The sequence below is a fragment of the Psammomys obesus genome, unplaced genomic scaffold (assembly GCF_907164565.1).
Source record: "Psammomys obesus unplaced genomic scaffold, mPsaObe1.curated_primary_1811, whole genome shotgun sequence".
Classification (NCBI taxonomy): domain Eukaryota; kingdom Metazoa; phylum Chordata; class Mammalia; order Rodentia; family Muridae; genus Psammomys; species Psammomys obesus.
This window is the reverse complement of record NW_026591086.1, coordinates 12229277-12248809: the sequence shown is the minus strand read 5'-3', so window position 1 is coordinate 12248809 and position 19533 is coordinate 12229277. Positions and strand designations below refer to the sequence as shown.

Below are 19533 nucleotides of genomic sequence, written 5' to 3'. Positions count from 1 at the left end.
AACAAAGGGAGAAGCAGAAGATGAAAACTTTACCTTGAAACTAGAGATGGACGAGCTTTTCTGCGCCTCCTTCAACGTTTCATTCACCCAGTTGACAATAATGTCATCATTGACCTTCTGTCCACCACCAATCTCTTCCAGGATATTCAGTGTGTACCTGAATGAAATCAAGAATGATGATGATGATTATTATTATTATTCTTTACAGAAAAGTAGCTAAGATGTTCTCTTCTTTCTAGACAGACCATGAAAGAGAGTCTGAGCCCTATTTATCACATTGGAGAGGGAAAGGAGTATTCAATAACACTAGTCGCTTCTGCTCATCCTATGTTCACTGCTGCTCGGCTCACAACAGCTAGGAAATGAGACCAGCCTGGAGGTCCATCAACAGATGAACGGGTAATAAAAAACGTGGTACATTTATGCAGTGGGATGTCACCTGGCTGTGAAGAAAAATGAACTGTGAAATTCCCAGGTAAATGGCAACAATTCATTCTGAGTGAGGTAACGCAAACCAAGAATGGCAAACGCATTTTCTCTCATTTGTGGAGGCTAGCCTTGAATGTTCTGGGGAAGTACGCACGTTCTGTTTGGAACACCCACCGAGGTCAGGGAATTAGTCATGGGCTGTCAGGGGCGACTGTCAGGTGAAGAGGGATAGAACACAGTGCTATAAAAGGTTATACAGGGAGAATGGTGGTGCAGGAGGGGTTTAAAGGGAAGAGTGATGGGAAGTCAGAATAGAGGAGGGGATATGGGGAAGGATAATTAAAGATAAAGACCTTTGAAAAAAGTCCTAAAAGGTCTTGTGGAAACCTATGATAGCAGAAGCTTCATAAAAACACCCCCCCCCACACACACACACATATAAAAAAGAGTTCAAATGGAGTTACCCTAGGCTAACTTGGCAACTAAGCATACGGTTTTTATAGTAAACTACAAAGCTAATGCTCTCTTGTACCTGCTGCCCTTGTTCTGGGAAATAAGAGCAAGCAGGAGGGTGGAGATGGTGGTAGGGCAGGAGGGTAGAGATGGAGCAGAGGATGCATCTAGCCTTCAACATTATTCTTAAAGGGACTAGACACATTAAGAAGCAAGGGCCGTGAGTTAATGTCAGAGATGGTCCCTAACTCATGGGCTGGCTCTTGGATCACCTCCACCTGAGCGGGGAGCAGCCTTACCAGGCCACAGAGGAAGACAAAGAAGTCAGTCCTGATGAGACCTGATAGACTATGGTCGGATGGAAGGGGAGGAAGACGGGCCCCTATCAGTGGACTGGGGGAGGGGCATAGGAGAAGAAGAGGGAGGGAGGGTGGGATTGGGAGAGGATGGGGGAGTGGGCTAGAGCTGGGATGCAAAGTGAATAAACTATAATTATTACAATTAAAAAAAAAGTAATCCCCCTCCCCCCCCAAAAAAGCAAGGGCCAGTGAGACTGCTCAGCAGGTAGAAGTGATTGCCACACAGGCCAGAGTCAGAGCTCCAGAACCCATGGGGAGGTGGGAGGACAGAAGCAGCTTCACACAGCTGTCTTTTGTCCTACACACTCGAGCTGTGGCATGCACACCTGTACCAACACCCACAAACACATCACAACCACCCACACTACCACCACACAGGTAATAAATAACATCATTTTGTTAAAAGTTAACATTCTTAAATTTAAAACATTCAGGAAAGGTGCAGCAGTGAACAGAATAAAGGGAAAATATCAGCAAGTTGTTAGGAATACAGTCACAAAGACAACCTCAGTCCACGGTGGTTTTCGAATTGGTGTTTTCCCAGGGAAAACATTTGGTATAGCATCCACAGGGTCCTTGAAATTCTCCTGCAAGGAGTTGACAACCTGTTTCTTTCTCAACTGGAAGGAAGCCAGCAGGTGAGCCACAGGCAGGCTTGCTGACATCATGGTTCAAGTGTGCAGGAGTGGGTCATATTACCCACCAATGACCTCTTCTCAGACTGGAACCCAGGAAGCTGGAGATTGACTTTCACCTCAGAGGGCCTGCCTGAATGAGGGCACCATCTACTCAGGTGCCTTGAATTCTGCTTACATCATCCATCCTGCAACTCACTCTAGTGACCTATTCTACACAAAGCACAATATTCACACAGCTGTCCCCTGGGATTTCACTTTAAACCTCAGAATTAGAGTGGTACCTGGCTTGCTCTGGGCTAACACAGCTTCCTGCCATTGAAAATGGGAGCAGCGGCCTTGGAAGCTTTTGTCATTTAAAAATATCTTTGAATTAAAAAAAATGGATTTATTTATTTGAACATTTGACTGTATGTATGTATGTATGTGCATGTACCTGGTACCTGTGAAAGTCAGAAGGAGTTGAGGGGCCTGGAACTGGAGATACTTTTAGTTTGAAAAAGATCCTGCCTTTACTAGCAGCTATATGCATTAATTTGTTTGCATTTAAGACAACATTTAAGAATTTCTGCCCAGTGAATGGTTCAGCGAGGCCTGGCCTGTCAGTAATTACCTCATTAAGTCTTTCCTATGTATAACCTGATGAGGCAAACTGACACAACCTTCTATCTGCTTCCTTCATTCCAGATGTGTTCTTCCCCTTGTCAGAAATCCAGCCATGCTCTGCTGACCAGCTAAGGAAACAGAAGCTGAGTTTTTTTCCACTCTCTTGACTCTGGGAATTAAGTGCTACAGAGGAGAACCAACCTCTACCCAAAGATCTGTCTGTTAGAACAAAAACCCACCAGAGAACAGAGAAGCTCCTGCTGGGCTGGGGGGGGGGGGTGCTTTTGAGGTGGTTCCTAGCATTGCGGTCTTAACAACAACCTTTCAGGGTGGCATAGAGTTCTGATGAGTACAGAACAGTCTTGCTGCCACCTCTAACACAGATTGGTTAAGTAGAGTGAGAAAGGCAAAGAGCAGAAAGATTAGAATTGGGCTGTAATGTCAAGCAGTCAGTGCAGGAAAAGCAACGGCTCATTAAGATACAGATTCAAAACATGAAACAAAGGCTCAGAGAGACAGCTCTGTGGGTAAGAGCACATCCAACTTCCACAGAGGGTCTGGGTTTTAGTCCCCAGCACCCACATGAGGTGGTTTACAACCACTTTTACTTCCAGAACACCCTCCTCTGGCCTCCACACAAACACAAAGACTCACACACACACATACACACACACACTCACACACTTTTTTTTTTTTAATTATTATCACACGCGACTGTGTTATTAGCTAGAATGCTACTGACAAGATCGCAATATTGCCAGCAATTGTAAAACACACTGGGCTGAAGAGCCTTTGGTCCAGATGAAACAGCATTGTGAGCCCCAAGTCCAACCAGTTCCTCTCTCAACAAAAGAGGACTGATGTGGGGTGACTATGAGAGCCCAGGGAAGATGGGATAGCCGTTGCTTGCTCTCCTGCCTTCCCACAGTCAACACTCATTTTACGTATTTAACATTTGATAAGAGGGATGAAGCTTGGTGTTTTGTTTGTAGAGGACCTAGTCCGAAGTCACCGTCCACAGCCTGTGTGGCTGGAGGGAGTGCTCTCACTTGCCTGCCTTGATGTCTGTTCTCTTGTTTCACTCTGGCATTGCCATCTGCTGGAAGTTTACTTGTTTTAAGCCTTTGTCTCCTAATTTATACATTGTTTGCCAGCTGTCCAAGCTTAGAATGATTTCCATGCTTCTGAAGGGGGAAAGGCAGGCTTAGGCAAAATGACAAACCATTTATTGTCCTGATAAATGACCAAATTAGCATATCTGTGCGATCCAAGTGAAATAAATTGTACCTAGAACTGGATGCAAATCGAATAGATCTGTTACTATGTGTCAGGAAGAGGAAGAAAAAAAAGAAAGGAAAACAAAACAAAAACAAACCCCTTCTGGTACCATTTACATAATCACCAGTCATTTTTCCTCCTTCAATAATAATGTATTGCTCTGTCCACTCCTCTGTATGCAGAAATCTTCTGCATACAGCTGCAGCAGCAGACAGGACTTACCAAATACAAGTCAGCCCTATTGAAAGGCTTGGGGCCATGTGTGGGTGAAACTTCTGAGAAAGGCCAGCATAGAGAATAGTCTAAAAAACCACCACTTACTCTGGGCTATGAACAAACCCTCTCCTAATAATGGACTTGACGGTCTGAGAGCCTTACCTGTGTGCATTACACACACACACACACACACACACACACACACACACACACACTCTTCCCCCAAACAACGTGGCTAGTTATCTGCTGGCAACACAGGACCCCATCTGTATTGAGCAGAGGGCATACCCATCTCTGAATGATGGAATAAGCTTTTCCTTTCCTTGATGGGTAAACACAGATAAACCCTTTTCAGTCACACTCCATTACGTCTGAGTAACACAATCTGGCCTAGACAGGATCCAGGTATAGGTACAACAAGACAAACTGTGTCCTCAAATGAACTTCTAGGAAGAATCTCCTGTCTGTCCTCTTATGCCTTTGCATAATTGGGAATGTATACAATTAAAATAAGATGCATTTGGGAAGGGGCATGTGAGGTAAAAAACAAACAAAACAAACACTTATATAACTCAAGCCTATCAAAAGAAGAGTACTCAAACTATGCTCCTACTAGCCAAACTCCTGTGCTCTCAAAAGGAAGCCCCAATACTAACCAGTCCCCTTGAGCCCCCTCACCCATGTGGCCTGCTCTCACTCTCAATGGAATAGTTTTTTTTTTGTTTTTTTTGTTTTTTTTTCTGATTTGCACCACTGTCCACTTCTGAATAGGCTTGCTTAGGTTTTCTTATCATTAAATTAGAACATATAAATACTATCCTATATCGTAATCCATGAGAAAATGTATTTACAACAATGAAAATAACTGTTGCTTTAAAGCCATGGATAACCAAAGCCTTTCTGTTTAGAATTCAAAACATATGTGAAAGCAATGAAGCTTGTTTAGAAATAGTTCATGGACCTATATATTGGGGAGACTGGTACTTAGGAACTTTCAGTCAAGTGTGTCCAACCCATGGCCTGTGGACCCCATGTGACTGAGGATAGCCAGGAATGTGGCCCAACACAAGAGCCATAAACCCACCTAAAACATTAAAGATGTTTTTGAAATTTGTTGGTGACTCAACTGCATGGTGGCTCTTGAGCGTAAACTTTAAGGGTGACACTAACACTGTGTCACAATGTCAAAGGTGAGACATACCGACTGTGATTTGAATGTCACAAGTTCCCCCGTGGGCTCATGCAGTTGAACACCAATTGGTCTCAGCTGGTGATGCTGTCTGGGAAGACTGTGGAATTTTTAGGTGGTGGAGGAAGTGAGTCCCTGGGGGGGGGGGGCTTGAGGCTATAGAGCCCAGCCTCAGTTCCTGTTCAGCTCTGCTTCCTGAATGGGACACAATATGATCAGCCAACTTCCTAGAACTAACAACATGACTTCCATGCCTGTCTTCTCTGCCATGAGGATCTATATCCCTCTTTGGACTCTAAGCCAAAATAAACCCCTTTCCCTTTGAGTCGCTTTTGCCTGGCTATTTTTTATCACAGCAATGGAAAATGACTGCATGTGACGTACAGTAAGACAGACAGGGTTCAAATTTCTTCAGCTATTGCGCTTTCCCACACATCATGAAATGCATATCTCATCAGTTAGGAGAGCCCCGATTTGGGGAATGGGTAAAGGCGGTGTTGAGTCGGGGACTGAAATACACCAAGATCACTGCTGACTATCTTCCAGCTAGTGGAAACACTGGCACAATTACATCAAGAACCAATCATGAAAACTGGGATCTGCAGATGTGAGGCTGAAGCTGGGGGCTGAGGGACGAAATCAGTGTCCTTGTCATGACCTTGTTAGACAGAATATAACCTGACATGTGATTTCTAGAGCTTCCCTGAAGGTACAATGTAAGTTATGTCACACTGATGGAAGGATAGAAGATTCTACCTGAATGCAATATTTAAAGAGAAACGAGTTTGTTTTCATTTAATCTGTTTCCGATTTTTATTCTCTTATGAATGTCACCAGGTAGTTATTAATTAATCAAGTTTACATCTGGCTCCCAAACATATCTAAAGTTCTCTACTAAAGAACTTTTATAGAGATAAGCTTTAAAGTTCTTTATTAATAGAATATTATGACATAAAAGGGAACAGACATCAACACCTAACACACAGTGTGATTTAGACTTGAACAGAAGGAAGGATGGGATAGTAGCCTCTGGAAGGAAAACAGGGGAGCTGAAGAAGTCCCGAGATGCACATCCCAGAGAGGTCTCCAAGCTGCATGCGAAGAGAAAACCGAAGAAGATTTAAGGAGCCTAGAATTTGCAGTACAGCATTTTAGATAGGAGAGTATTGGCATAAAAAGGAAAGCATAACCAAGAAGGAAAGCCCCAGGGATCTTCAGAGGGTTCCTTCAAATTTCAACTGAGTTTTGCCCAAGGCACTCATTTGTGTCTGGGAAAAGAACAGCATGAACACATGGAGAGCACATGAAGCTTGAAATTATTTGGTTCCCACCAGCTGAAAGGAAAGAATTAATAACACACGGGTCACCAGTTAACATGCTCATTTAGTTTCTTATTAATGAGCAGGAAATGAGTTCTGGAAGAGTAAGTTTAAACCAAGCCTCAAATGAGTGAAACTGGGCTGAACCTAACCCCATCTCAGAACAAAAACCAACATATTGTTAAAGGAATATAAAAATATCCTGTAGCAAGCAAGGGAAGCCTTATAATGTTTGGCACATGATCAGAAGAATAGGCACCATGCAAAGAAGTAAGAGCATAGGGCTTGCATTGAAGATAAGAGTGAATGAGTAGAAACAGTCAAGAAAAGAAGCCATCACAACTATATCCAAATGCTCAAGAAATAACTTTGCACAACACACATACTCAAAATAAGCATATTTCACACACAGGAACAAAGACAAGGGTGACACTGGTTTTCTGCTTTTAACAACACAGGCAAGAAGACAGTGAACAGTATTTTCAAAGCACTTAAAGAAAAACACATGAACGTAGGACCCTACATTCAGAGAAAACATATTTCAGGAACAACAACAACAACAAAAAAGAAATTAAGGTCTTTCTGGCTTATAGAAACAGAAACTATTCATTATCACAAACCTGCACTTTTAGAAAGATTCTAGATATAGGAAAAGGATCTAAGGTGGAGATGTAAACCTATATGAATGTAATTCACTGTATTGATACAAAGTAGCTGAAAGTTAGAGGATGAGAAAAGATAAGCCAGTCAAAAGAGGAAGTAGGGGTGACTATGTTCATGCCAGGGAAAAACTGTGCAGAACCAAGAACACGACCAGGCACACAGAAGGACACTCCGTAAAAAGATAAAAGTAGGATTCATTCAGACAAACTAATAATATAAAACACTAATGAGCCCACAATAGGTTTTCATAAGAATTAAAAATTAAAAGAAAAAAGTAATGAAAAACAAAAAGCACTTTCTTATTTACTAAATTTAACTTAAGTTATGGTATTACTACATTAAATCACTTTGCTAAAAATTTCCTATTCTGTTTCCAGATAAATGATCCATTCACTAAAATCTCATTCATCCCATGGATCACATTACCTTCTCATGAGCTGCCAAACCAGTGCCAACGTGAGAGTGTGGTTTCCTTCATTGAGATCTTGTCCTGCGATGCCAACTAGGGAGAACTTAGCTTGATTCTTCCCCAGATCCACTGCATAATTACAGTTCTCAAGCTGTCAGTGAGGCAGAAAGGAAACGACTTTTATGGCATCATCTCGGTTATGATAAATATCAGGAAAAGATGATAAAGATAAAGATACAAAATAAAACATCAGGCCCGCATGATCTCAGCTATCGACTGGTTGTGTGCTAGTATGGTTGTGTGCGTTACAAAGAGAAAGTGCTATGATCCACATCAGAAGAAACGTATTCTCAGGAGGACTCCCGGGAGCATTCACACCGCGTAGCGAGCCACCGTCACTTACGTCTGTGATACTTCTAAAATAATTTTTGCACACAGATGGACCGGAAGATGTACACAGTGGATAGACACGCAGGGCAGATAGCCCCATGGCCACTCAGGGATCACTAAGGGACCACAGAAGGCAAGCAAGATGGCTCAGTGGATAAAGGAACTTGTCACTGAGCCTGACAACCCGAGTTCCATTCTTGGAACCTGCACACGCACACATGAAATAAATAAATATAAGAAGAATCACAGAGCTGAGGAGTGGTAGGAAGTGGCTGTGTCAACCTTATTGTCACAAAACAATGTTCCCCCTGTGTTGACAGCAGCCAAACCGTACCAGCCAAGCTGTGAGCACAAGGCTCCAGTTCTTTAGAAAATTAGAACGGCGATCTTGCAGGGGGCCGGAGGGAGACCCCGTGGCTTTGCTTGCACTAATTAGTTAGATCAATTGGAAAATTTTCACGATAATGTGTGGGGACACCCAACACGAATCACAGATCAGCAATCAACCGCGATGACGGGGTTCACTGTCATGGAAGTACTCACAGGGTCTCACACGGCTGCTCTATTATTCGATCCCCACTAAACACTCGAGGAAGCCTGGTCACGTGGTGGAGTGTTCACAAAGCGCTTTGGCAGGCTAACCCCGCCACCTGTTCAGGAGCCACCAGGAAACTCACTGTTTACCTTTTTCATGTTGCCTCCGAGCTTGGGGTAGGGAGGCTTGTTGACTCTGTTCCAGTCAACAGGGACTTTGATCTTTTCATAGAGCTGGAAGATGACCAGGGCGTCCGATAAGTCACTGAAAAAAGCAAGCACACAGAGTTCTCAGAGATCCAGCATCCTGCTTGGAGGATGACACAGTAAGTGAGGCTCATAGTTCCTGCAACGTTCCCACTAACCCCGGCAGTCTGCTAGGACTAGCTCCATCTTTCAAGATGTAGAAATCGGGATTCAGAGAAATAGATTTACTCTCCCGGGTGACTAACTATGGCTCTTCCATGGACATAAACTGCCTTTAAGGCAGGAAAAGGAACACGGCTTTAGCAATAGCACATGAGACGCTTATCCGCAGACTTAACACCCTCTGACTTGCCGGCGCCTGAGAGGATGGGTAGAAAGTTGTCACTTTGCAAAGGTGTAATTTTGGTATTAAATGCAGTGCTAACTGAAGCTCTGGAAGTGGGTTTCTCAGCAGAGCAGGCCACCGTGGCATTCCTGCGTCCCATCGTGGTTCACATTGGGAAGAAAGCACACACCACAGTGGTACGGCGTGGGGGGGGGGGTCCTACGCTCTTTTGGGGTCTCTGTGTTACATATGGAGGATGAGCTCCCGATTCTTCTTACCTGTACAGGTGATTGACGCGAGGGTTGACCCCCAGCGAGTTCATCCAGTTCCTGAACGTCCGCTCTTCCCTTGTCTCACCTAGATCAGCGGAGACTGGTTAATACATGCTCTAGAACGGGGCTTATAATCTAGGTTTATCTATGATGTATGGAACACAGATGAAAGCTATGAAATAGATCTGCTAATTTCTTCCCACTTAATTTCTACAAACATGTCTACAGCATCTAACAAGAGGTGGCGGCACCAAGGAGGGTTCATAGAGCCAGCTGGATGTAGGGAGGGAGGAGGCAGCTATGCTGTTTCAGATGAGACGGGGGAAAGAACAACATAGCCCAGATTGGGAAATGTGGAACTGGTGCTACCTTTCTGGGGCCAGGAGAAGCTGAATAGGAGTGAGGAGAGAGTAGAGCATTTTGGAAGGCGATGAGACAGAAGAGTGTAAACATGCGCACAGAGGAAGCAATAGGCGAGCTCTCCAGATAGAGCTCTGGGAAGCGGTGTGGCAGGGGTCTGTGTAGTGTGGCCACAGAGGTGAGACGGCCTGCAGGTTGCAGCCGGGACTGGGAGTCTCTGCATGCATGGTTGTAGGTTTACGATGATATATTAGGCGGTGCCAGTCACTGCAGATCCTTCTGTTTGATTGCTGTGATGAATTCTTGGGCAAGGCAGAGACATAACGAAAGCTTTGCCAGATGTGCCTGGCTGCGGGGTGCAGGATTACTGAAGGGTGATGTGCGTTTATATTAAACATGCAGAAGGGGTTGTATTTGGGACTGGAGTGTGGGACACATTTAACCGCTTGATGAATGGAGGAACAAGTCCCTAAGATCTAACTGGCGCATGAGACAGTATGGGTCCAGAAGAGGAGAAAGGAAAATAAACAATCTAGAGGAAATTTTAAATGAAGAATTATTGTTATTTGTTTACATAATCGAGTAAGAGTGCAGGGCAGAAAGATATCTTAGTAGAACTCGAGACTATTCGTTTTGGAGACCGAAATAAAAACAGGACAAAACAAAATGGGATGACGAATTGAAATGAGAATTACTGTAGGGAGGCAGATGATACAGGAAGTGGGGAAGGCAATGGGGAGGGAGGAGAATCGTCCGATTCTGCTGTATATGTGCTATATCGGGAAAGACCCGAACTGTGGTGCTAAAGTGACAGCCAGGAATGGATGACTAGTTGGCTTGATGCACAGATTGAAGATCAGGGCGCAAAACCAACAAACCATGGGTTAGCCAAAGCATCAGCGCTGGATAGGGACGGACGCTGTGCCAGTAACTAGAGAAAAGTACTGGTGAAAAGGCTTTGGGCAAAAAAAATAACCTGCACCTCTCTGAGTTAATAACGTTCATTTCCAATATTAATTTCCACTTTACTTTTATATCACTGTAGAGATCAGCTCATGTTTTTAAAAGGACCAGTGAACATCTCTGGAACCACTAGCTGGGAGAAGCTGAGCTGATTGGAGCTGCATGCCACTTGTCCATATTAGGGCTTTAATGTGTAAAATGCAACTGTCAGGATTCTGCTTCAAGATATTCTCGCGTTCTAATGATTAGAAAAAGAAATAGAACAGAAATGAATCTTGAGCAACCACATCCTAGAATAAGTTAGATACCACTTCACAGGCTGAGCGGTGGCCATTCCTTGCCTCTAGTGACTAACACGGTCCATTAAGTACATAAATTAGGATTTTGGAGCTTAGAATTTATTTCATCCAATAATTAAATAGATTGTCTTCCCTAAAACAGTTAATTCTGATAATGGATGTAGAGCGGATGTGATGTAATTGTATTTGATTATTGCTGCTTTGGCTATAATTGACTTGATTAATTCCCTCTATTTGTTGTATATTGGAGAATTGATGGGTTTGCGTTTGCCTCGGGGCTGATTTCGAATTGCCACTGAGCCAGAGCTGTGAGCATTTTCTTTTCCCCCTGAACATCTTAGGCAGCTACATTATGGTTACCTTCGAGAGCCCCCCAGTCAATGTCCTGGTTCTCTGGTTTGTGCAAGGCAGGGTATTTGTTAAAGAGGTTGGCAATGAAAGCCAGGTTCAACTTGGGGTTCCCCCGGACAACATCGGTGGCCGTGACAAACTGCCGACAGCCCAGCCTCTCCGCCTGCTGCAGCATGCACTCTGCCCTCTGGATGTCATCCTTCTCCTGCAATGAAAAGGATGTCAAGGGGCTGTGTCAAGGATCCGTATGCATGGGTCTCACTAACACTGGATGCCTAACACTGGTAGACACCTAACTGCCTCTCACGACTACATTCACCACACGCACCCAAGTCTCAAAGTCACAGGTTCCGTATCCGAGGCCAAGATCCCCTCCCCGTTTAACAAGTTCAGGTGGGCAGCTGGTTGCCCTTTTCAATAGAAATGCATGCAAATCCGACTTCTTACCATCTGCATTGATTAAATTATTTCAATTGTTAAGCTTCCTCTTGTTACAGTTTTTTTTTTGCACACTTTGTGAGAATTTGCTGTTAAAAAGGCTACTAAGTAATAATTTATATTCCTATTTCTAATTCGTAAAAGGCATTTAACAGTCATAAATTAAGGATGTCTGATTCTTACAATCACTTTTCCCACACTGGGTTGGTTAAAATCCAAAGTAAGTGTCGATCTCCATACTACCACGGTAAATACAGCATAAAACTTGGTTTGGGCAAATTTCAGATTGTGGACTGCAGCACAAATGAGTTAGGACAATTCCCAGTCATTTGTAATCAGACTTCTTAAAAGGGGACTAAGATGTCTTAGAGGATGATCCAGCCTTTGTAAAGTCCACGAGCTTTCACAAAGCAGAGCCTTACTTTAGAATTATTCCTTAGGCCACGGCAGAAATAGCAACATGCTCATTTCATGAACATCACTTCTTGTTTGCTTTTACTTCATTTCTCCTTCAGAGAGGATTTCACTTTGATATTAACTCACTGGATTTAATCCCAGTGACAATAAACGAGGCATGTTAACAGACAAGGCAATGTGTGAAGATCAGGGTTATAAGTGGTGGCAAAACTGAAGAATGAGAGCTTGCCTCCGCCACTGTGAAACCCAGGGTCCTCTCCCAAGCACCGGGAAACACGCACGAATGAAAACAAAACAACAACAACAACAAAAGGCTAATGACAGCAAACAACAATAACAGAAAAAAAACAAAACAAAACAAAAAAAAAAACCCTGTGAAGAATTTTTTTTTGATTGATCACCACCCAAAGCAGATGTCCTGGCCAGTTTTCTGTTAACTTGACACAAGTTGAGAAGAGGAACCTCAACTGAGAAAATGCCTCCATCACATTGGCCAGTAGGCAAGTCTGTAGAGCATTTTCTGGATAATGATCAATGTGGGAAAGCCCATCCCACTGGGGAAAGTGCCACTCCTAGGGAGGTGGCTTTGAAGGCTAGCACAGGAAAGCAAGCTGAGCAGGCCAGTAAGCAGCATTCCTCCAAGCTTTCTGCTTCCCTGACTTGACTGGGAAGTGTAAACCAAATGAACCCTTTCCTCCCCAACCTGCTTTTGGCCACAGTGTTTTATTATAGCAATAGAGAACTAACTAACAGAGCATAGATATCGTAAATTAATGGTCATTATGAGTCAGTTGAAAATAAAAAAGTTACAGAAAAAAAAAAAAGAGCTGTGTTTCAATATTTCGACCCAGGTTGGTGTTGTTGAGCCTTTGAAATGATGGGCATATAAGGCGCTTTGAGTGGTACATGACATTTCACTGCCATTCTTTCTTATCCTGGTGTTTTACGTCCAGCTTCAGTTTTCCATAGTTATTATCAAAAATTGCTGACAGAGTTCAATAGTTTGCCAGGCACTTAAGCAGAGCAGGGGCCAAGGGGACACCAAGGAACAGTGAACACCCAGAAGGCATGGTGTTCTCTGAAGACAGCGGGCACAGACTTACCCTCAGGCCTGACATGTCAATCACAACAGCTGGGATTCCTTCTTCATCTCCCTTTGGAGCCACCTGCTCCAGCAGGTGGTAATAAGCTTTGGAGTCCTGAGAAACAGTTAAAAAATTACAATTTCAAAACAGTGGAGCTAATTGCACCGATGCTTAACATGACAATCATTTCCTAAAAACAAACACTGTATTTCTTATTCTTGTCATTCAGGAATGTAGCAATTAACTGAGCTAGAAACATTCACAAACTGGAAGGTTCACTTCTTCCAGCTGTCTACTGTATCTGTTTTCTCTTCAAAAGAGTCTAACAATTAAAAAACAATACAGGACCAACATAAAAGGCAACACCAAGATTTCGTTGTCCTCTGGGAGGGACGTGAACAACTTATACATGAATTAAATTGTATACAGGAAAACATGTCTATACCTTTACACTGCTGTAGAAGTCAGCCAGCTAAGGGTTAATTAAAAAAAAAAAGAGTGACAGAGAGAGGAAGCAGAAGTTTAAAGCAGAGTTTAAAAATACATTCAAATGAAAAAAACCATATTCAAATGGACAATCAGCCAAAGAAAAGATTTCAAAGACAGATTATTGAGACATTAGCAAGTAGTCTAGTTTAGTTTTTGCAAATTACAATATATTTATGTGCATATATGGAAGGAACACATTCTAGTGGAGGTCAGAGAACACCGTTCAAGGGCCTGTTCTCCCTTTCTCCTACGTGGGTCCTGGGAGTTGTAAGTGTCTGTCCAGTGAACGAGCTCGATGCCTTTTTTTTGAGACAGGGTTTCATCATGCATCCTGGGCTGGCTGCCCTTGAACTTAATGTTCTCGTCCTGCAGCCTCCCGGGTGTTGGGATTAGAGGCCACAAGCAGCCTTTTGGTAAAGGAGAAATATCACCATGGTAGGTCTATTTCATATCTTTTTGGAAACTAGAAAACAGACAGACTGGGTTACAATGAATTGGGCTGGGTCTGAATTCTGAAGTTTTACTGGATTCCTTAAAGTGCTTACTGACAAACAGAATTTTCACAGTCATGAGCTTAAAAATACAGATTTATTCTCAGTCAGTGAAAGCACATAGAATTTCACTTCACTTGCTGAGACAGTTTTAGAAAGGCTTTTAATTTAAATACTGAAAATTCAGGGGTTGCGCTGCCTGTAACCTGGACACACGCCTCAGATGCCTGTTCTGTGGCAGCTCCCTCTAGAGACACACAGGGCATAAGCAATGTTTAAGTGCCCCACTGGCCTTCCCAAGGTCTGAAGTAATAGTTAATGACTTTAAGAATGTAGCCTTTCAGTGAGAGCAAATCAGGCTCATGGCTAAGGTCTTTAACAGTTTTCCAACAATGTCAGGACAAAACTCCTGAGCCCGGTTTTGGCTGGTGCTGCTGGAAGAACGCTGATAATCCGTGCAAGCCTGCTTGGCTGAGCGCCCCAGAAAGGGGCGGGACTTCTCAGCAGCATGCTTTACTCTGATTGGCTCTGCGCCTGACATATGCGGAGTACTGAACAGCACCACATCAGTCCACGCAGAGGCCTTTGTTACTCTGTTATATGCCTGGCGGGCTCTTGGCAGGGCATGTGGCCCTTTCTCTCGCTCTTTCTCTTTGGAGAGAGACTCCATCTCGTCGGAGTGGGTGGACACTGACGTCTTTCCTAACGTCCTACCTCCGCAGCTCACCCTGGTGCTATGGGATCTGCTCTCTAATGCTCCTGGGCCGCCCCTTAGGTGCTTTTTACCCTAGGCCGTCTGTCAGCGGTTGCTTCCTCTCAGCATGAACTCGAAGAGCTTCCTGGCCTATCTCCTATGGACCTCTCAGTTCTTTTTTTTTTTTTTCTTATTTGTGAAATCCTTTCCTTAGAGCCTGTGGTGAGGATTCAGTGAGCCAATCACGCGCTTATAAAAGTATCTAGGCCAATGTCTGGCATGCAGCAAACGCTGTGCTTACTATTATTAGTGATCAGAAAGACATCTTTATTTAACATTTGAAAAGGAAGCCCTCTAAGGCGGCACCATTTATAAAACCAGAGACATTAAAGTCTTACAGACACTTTCCTGTCTTAAGATTTATTTGCAAAAAAAAAAAAAAAAAAAATTGAAGATTAATTTGCACGAGTGTGTGCATTATATCTGCATGTATGCACATTGCCCATTCATACACAGAGGCCAAAAGAGGGCATGGATCTCTTGCAAAGAGCTGGACTTGCGAAGGTTTATGGGATACCAGGCTTGCTGATATGGGAATGCTGGTATCTAAACTCTGCTCCTCATGACTACACAGCGAGCTGTTAACCGCTGAGAGCCACTCCGCCAGCCCCTACAGGTACTCGCTTTGGCTTAAAAGGAGCATTTCCCTTGCGGCATGATGCTCTCTTGATGACCTACTTCCTAATGCTGAAACTCAAAGCAAGACTCCTCTCCCCTTGAAGCTTCACTAGGGCTCTTGGGCAGCGTGTGTGTGTGTGTGTGTGTGTGTGTGTGTGTGTGTGTGTGTGTCCCAGAACTAGAGCTTCACATTAAGCCTTGGGGGTGGTGAGTGGTTCCTTTTGGAACCACAAGAAGCCTAAGCTGCTGAGACACGGGGCCCAGCATCTGTCCTTTCCCCGTTGGCTCCACAAATCCCCTGCGTTGCGGTGTGTTCAGGGGCGTTCTCCTACCTTGATGTCGGTGCTGAAATTGCTGATTTTGTTGCAGCCTGCATTTTCCAGGTGGTAGTTAGCCCACCGCAGCAGGAGTTCTTCGGGGGACAACTTCATCAGGTCCTCTAGGCTCTCTCCTTCTCTCAAAAGAGCAATCAGAGCTGGAGAGGCACAACAAAAATGACCCAACATAAATACACGGATGTTTGGGGGCAGCCGTTATCCCTGACATGGGGCTCTGGTAGGAGAGCAAAGAGAGGCATGGTCCCTCTAAATGTAATGTCTTAAAGCCCTTCCCGTGAAATGAACAACTCACTAACACTTCCTAAAGGTGGTAGGTACATTATTGTGAGCTAACTTATTAGTCCCTATTTTTTAATTAGAAAGGACAAAGCATCAAGGAATCTCAAGCCTTTTGCCTATGAACACTAGTTACAGCATAAAGGTTACCATGGTGACTTCCTGGAAGTACTCTGTTGGGTCTATCGGACCACACTTCATACCACAGTGACACTTCTGCTTTTAAGAGATCGATTTGGCGATCATGACAATGTTCTCTTTTCTATTCCCATTGGCGTTTTATAGTCCAAATGCTTACCTGTATAATTATAGCAACTGAACAATGCAATCAGCTTTCCTCTGTGTTTCCCCAGATGAATAAATATTTTTTGCTTGGTTGAGTTTACATATAGTTGATTCGATTTTGGAAATCAATATTCTTTCTCTTGGGTTTCAAGATTCCCATTTGCTATTTTTTTTTATTTTATTTTTGCTTTTTAAATACGATGCTTAGTATTTTGGTTTTAAAGCGGTATCTCAACATTTTCACTGTTGGTTATAATTTGAACACACAGATTTTAAAAATACAGATATCTGGGGCTGAAGAGATGGCTCAGCAGTGATGAACATGGCTGCTCTTCCAAAGGATCCATGCTCAATTCCTAGCACCCACATGATGACTCACAACGTCTATAACTCCAGTCCCAGGGAATCAAACACCTTCTGGTCTCCAGAGGTACCAGGCATGCATGTGGTTTGCTGTGAAGCCTCTGTAGCCAATGCGAGCTGTGGGTCAGGGTTCCAGGCAGCTTGAGCTATATATTCTAAAGCACTATTGCTGGCGTGTGGCCTCTAAAAGCCTTTGCACTATCATTTTAAAAGTCTGGTTTGCATGGAGAAGGTCTGCTACTTTAACCGAGTGGTGTTCTCAGCTGGAGAACGCCTAATGTCTTCCGCCAGCCACGGACACAGGCAAGGTTAGAAAGCCACGCTACTCACAGCACCTGACGCTTTATCTTACCTTCATTTCTGCTGAGCTCGATGTCAGCAAACAACCCGATCTTGATGACTTGCCACAGGAGTCCCAGCACCAGATAAGGCTTCCCCTCCTTCAGGTCCTCAGCCCCTATGTTAACCACGTGGCACCCAATGGCCGAGGCAGAGTTCAGAGCCAAGTTCAAGTTTTCCTGGAGGAGAAAAAAAAAAAAAGTATGCAAGGTTGGTGCCTTCACTTGGCTGAGGCCAAATGATGAGCAACAGCTGGGCTGTTGTCCTTCTGGCATGTTCACAGACCCAGAGACAAGGTCTTCGCTACTTTTAACACCAAGGAAAAGCAGTAAAATAATAAGGAAGAAAGACCTAATAACCCACACACTGAGCTTCTGCAGCGGCCTACTCAGTCAAACCAGCACCCAGTCTGGAAGACCCTGGCATGAGATTAATGAGTCCTGTGTTCTCTGTTTTGCCCTCTGAGGAAGCCTGTACACCTAAAGCCTCTGTTAGCTGGAGGAAGTCATTGCCCTGTCACAGCCTATGGCTGAGAAGGCCAATTGTTGATGTAAATTAGGGTCATTAAAAAAAAAAAAAAAAAAAAAGAACAACAGAATGGCCTTTTTGATTTGCAGATGTAATGAAGTGGAAAGAAAACGATATAAATCAAATTCCCCGAGAAGATGAATGGGTTTTTAACAGACGGAGCTACTGAGTCTCCAGGCGAATTAAAACCCGTGCAGATGCACACAGGTGTGCAGGTCCTGGGGCGCTTGGAAGAGCTGGAGTGCGCAATCTCCATGTCCTCTTCAAGGAAGAGGTCAGGGTCGGAGAAGTACGTAAGCTTTTTCTTGTTTGTTTGTTTGTATGATAAATTAAGAACTAAACAAACTCTACCAGAAAGTCCTTCCCAACCACTCCAAATAAAAAAATTTTTAAAAATACTGCTTCTATTATAGCCAAGATTCGGAGGAAATCTAACAGTAAGTACACTTCCATTTGTTCAATTATTGTTCCCAATTTGGTAACGTTTCCATTTTAAAAGGACATAGAGTTGCTTAAGCCCAAACAGGAAACAATGGATTATTCATGATTTGAGGTATTAGACGTGGTTTCTGAGCTAGAGAATTACAATAATGTTAAAATACCGGGACATAAGCTAGAAACACAGTGGATTTCCTGCTAGTGACCGTTTCGGTTAATCAGCAAATGGAGGGATAGAAGCAGGTTGTATGTATCCCAATCTCGGCTGTGTCAGAAGGGCTGTGGAGGCCTCCAGAGCATTTCCCATTTTTCATCCTTTCCTTGCTTAGAAAGGCTTCTCTCTTCAGCTAATGCGATGTATCTGGCACCAATTCAAAGATAAATTGGCAAGAAAAACTTATGTTGCAATTTCAGCCAATAGGAATTTTATTCTTATTTGGCTTAAACAAACCCAGCTCCACATACCAACCTCCTTTCTTGACTGATACAGCAGTAAAACAAGAGACAAAATGTATCCTTCTATCCACTGGGTGTAAGACACCATTAGCCAAGGCCTAGGTTTGGGGGAAGGAAGGCTGAGGGCTTGCAGAATGCTGACTCAGCAGTAATGGCACGCTGACTCAGCAGTAATGGCACGCACTCTCACCAGCCAGAGGCCACACTTGGGGAGCAGTGGGGAGACAAACCTGAATGGTGAAAGGTGTGAGCTTCTTTTTATTGATTGTTCTCTCATCAATTGTGTCTGGCACTGACAGGTTGACCATTTTACTGAAAGAGAAACAGCAAAATTAAAGGAAGCTGCCTTCTGGGCGACAGAGTCCCATACTATTAGATTTAAGTTCCAGCAGGACCTGAAGTGAGCATGTCAGCAACCCGTTCTTTACACGCATTGTAAACAATCTGTGCCACTGTGGGTAGGTTCCGAGTCTCTGTGGGAACCGGCAATGCTCACGAAGCTACCTCAACTCACGGAGGTAAGAAGTGATGGTCCTGCTCCATTCACTCACCTAGGCTATAAACGTGCCCCGTTTCCCTTGGAAGAGTGGCTCTCAGCCTTCCTAATGCTGAGACCCTTTAATACAATTCCTCATGTCGTGGTGACCCCCAACCATATAATTATTTCCTTGCTACTTCATAGCTGTAATTTTGCTACTGTTATGAATCACAATGTAAATGTCTTGAGACCCAGGATATCTGATATGTGACCCCAAAGAGTCACGACCCACCGGAGGAAAACTACTGCCTTAGAACATTATTGAATTCTCGGCGGGTAATTAAAGCAAATCCCTCGTGACCTTCTTAGCCTTGTAAATTGTCCCCACTACGCAAGAGACTGTTGATATATTTCTGGGTTTATACAATGTCTACATTTCCATTTGACATCTGATCAATACCTTTAACTAAACATATAATGGCT

General features: G+C 43.6%; 1 protein-coding gene across 2 annotated transcripts in view; it reads right to left on the bottom strand.

Moving 5' to 3' along the window:
- The window catches only part of Lcp1 (lymphocyte cytosolic protein 1), an 89617-nt gene that overhangs the window by 7374 nt on the left and 62710 nt on the right, over positions 1-19533 (bottom strand). For both annotated transcript variants that reach the window (XM_055609894.1, XM_055609893.1), the window contains exons 8-16: positions 18803-18884; positions 17164-17329; positions 15882-16024; positions 13216-13311; positions 11267-11462; positions 9291-9369; positions 8631-8745; positions 7574-7707; positions 34-157 (exon numbers count right to left, since the gene is read on the bottom strand). In XM_055609894.1, coding sequence (XP_055465869.1) covers positions 34-157; positions 7574-7707; positions 8631-8745; positions 9291-9369; positions 11267-11462; positions 13216-13311; positions 15882-16024; positions 17164-17329; positions 18803-18884 — 1135 coding nt within the window. The remainder of the gene's footprint in view (positions 1-33; positions 158-7573; positions 7708-8630; positions 8746-9290; positions 9370-11266; positions 11463-13215; positions 13312-15881; positions 16025-17163; positions 17330-18802; positions 18885-19533) is intronic.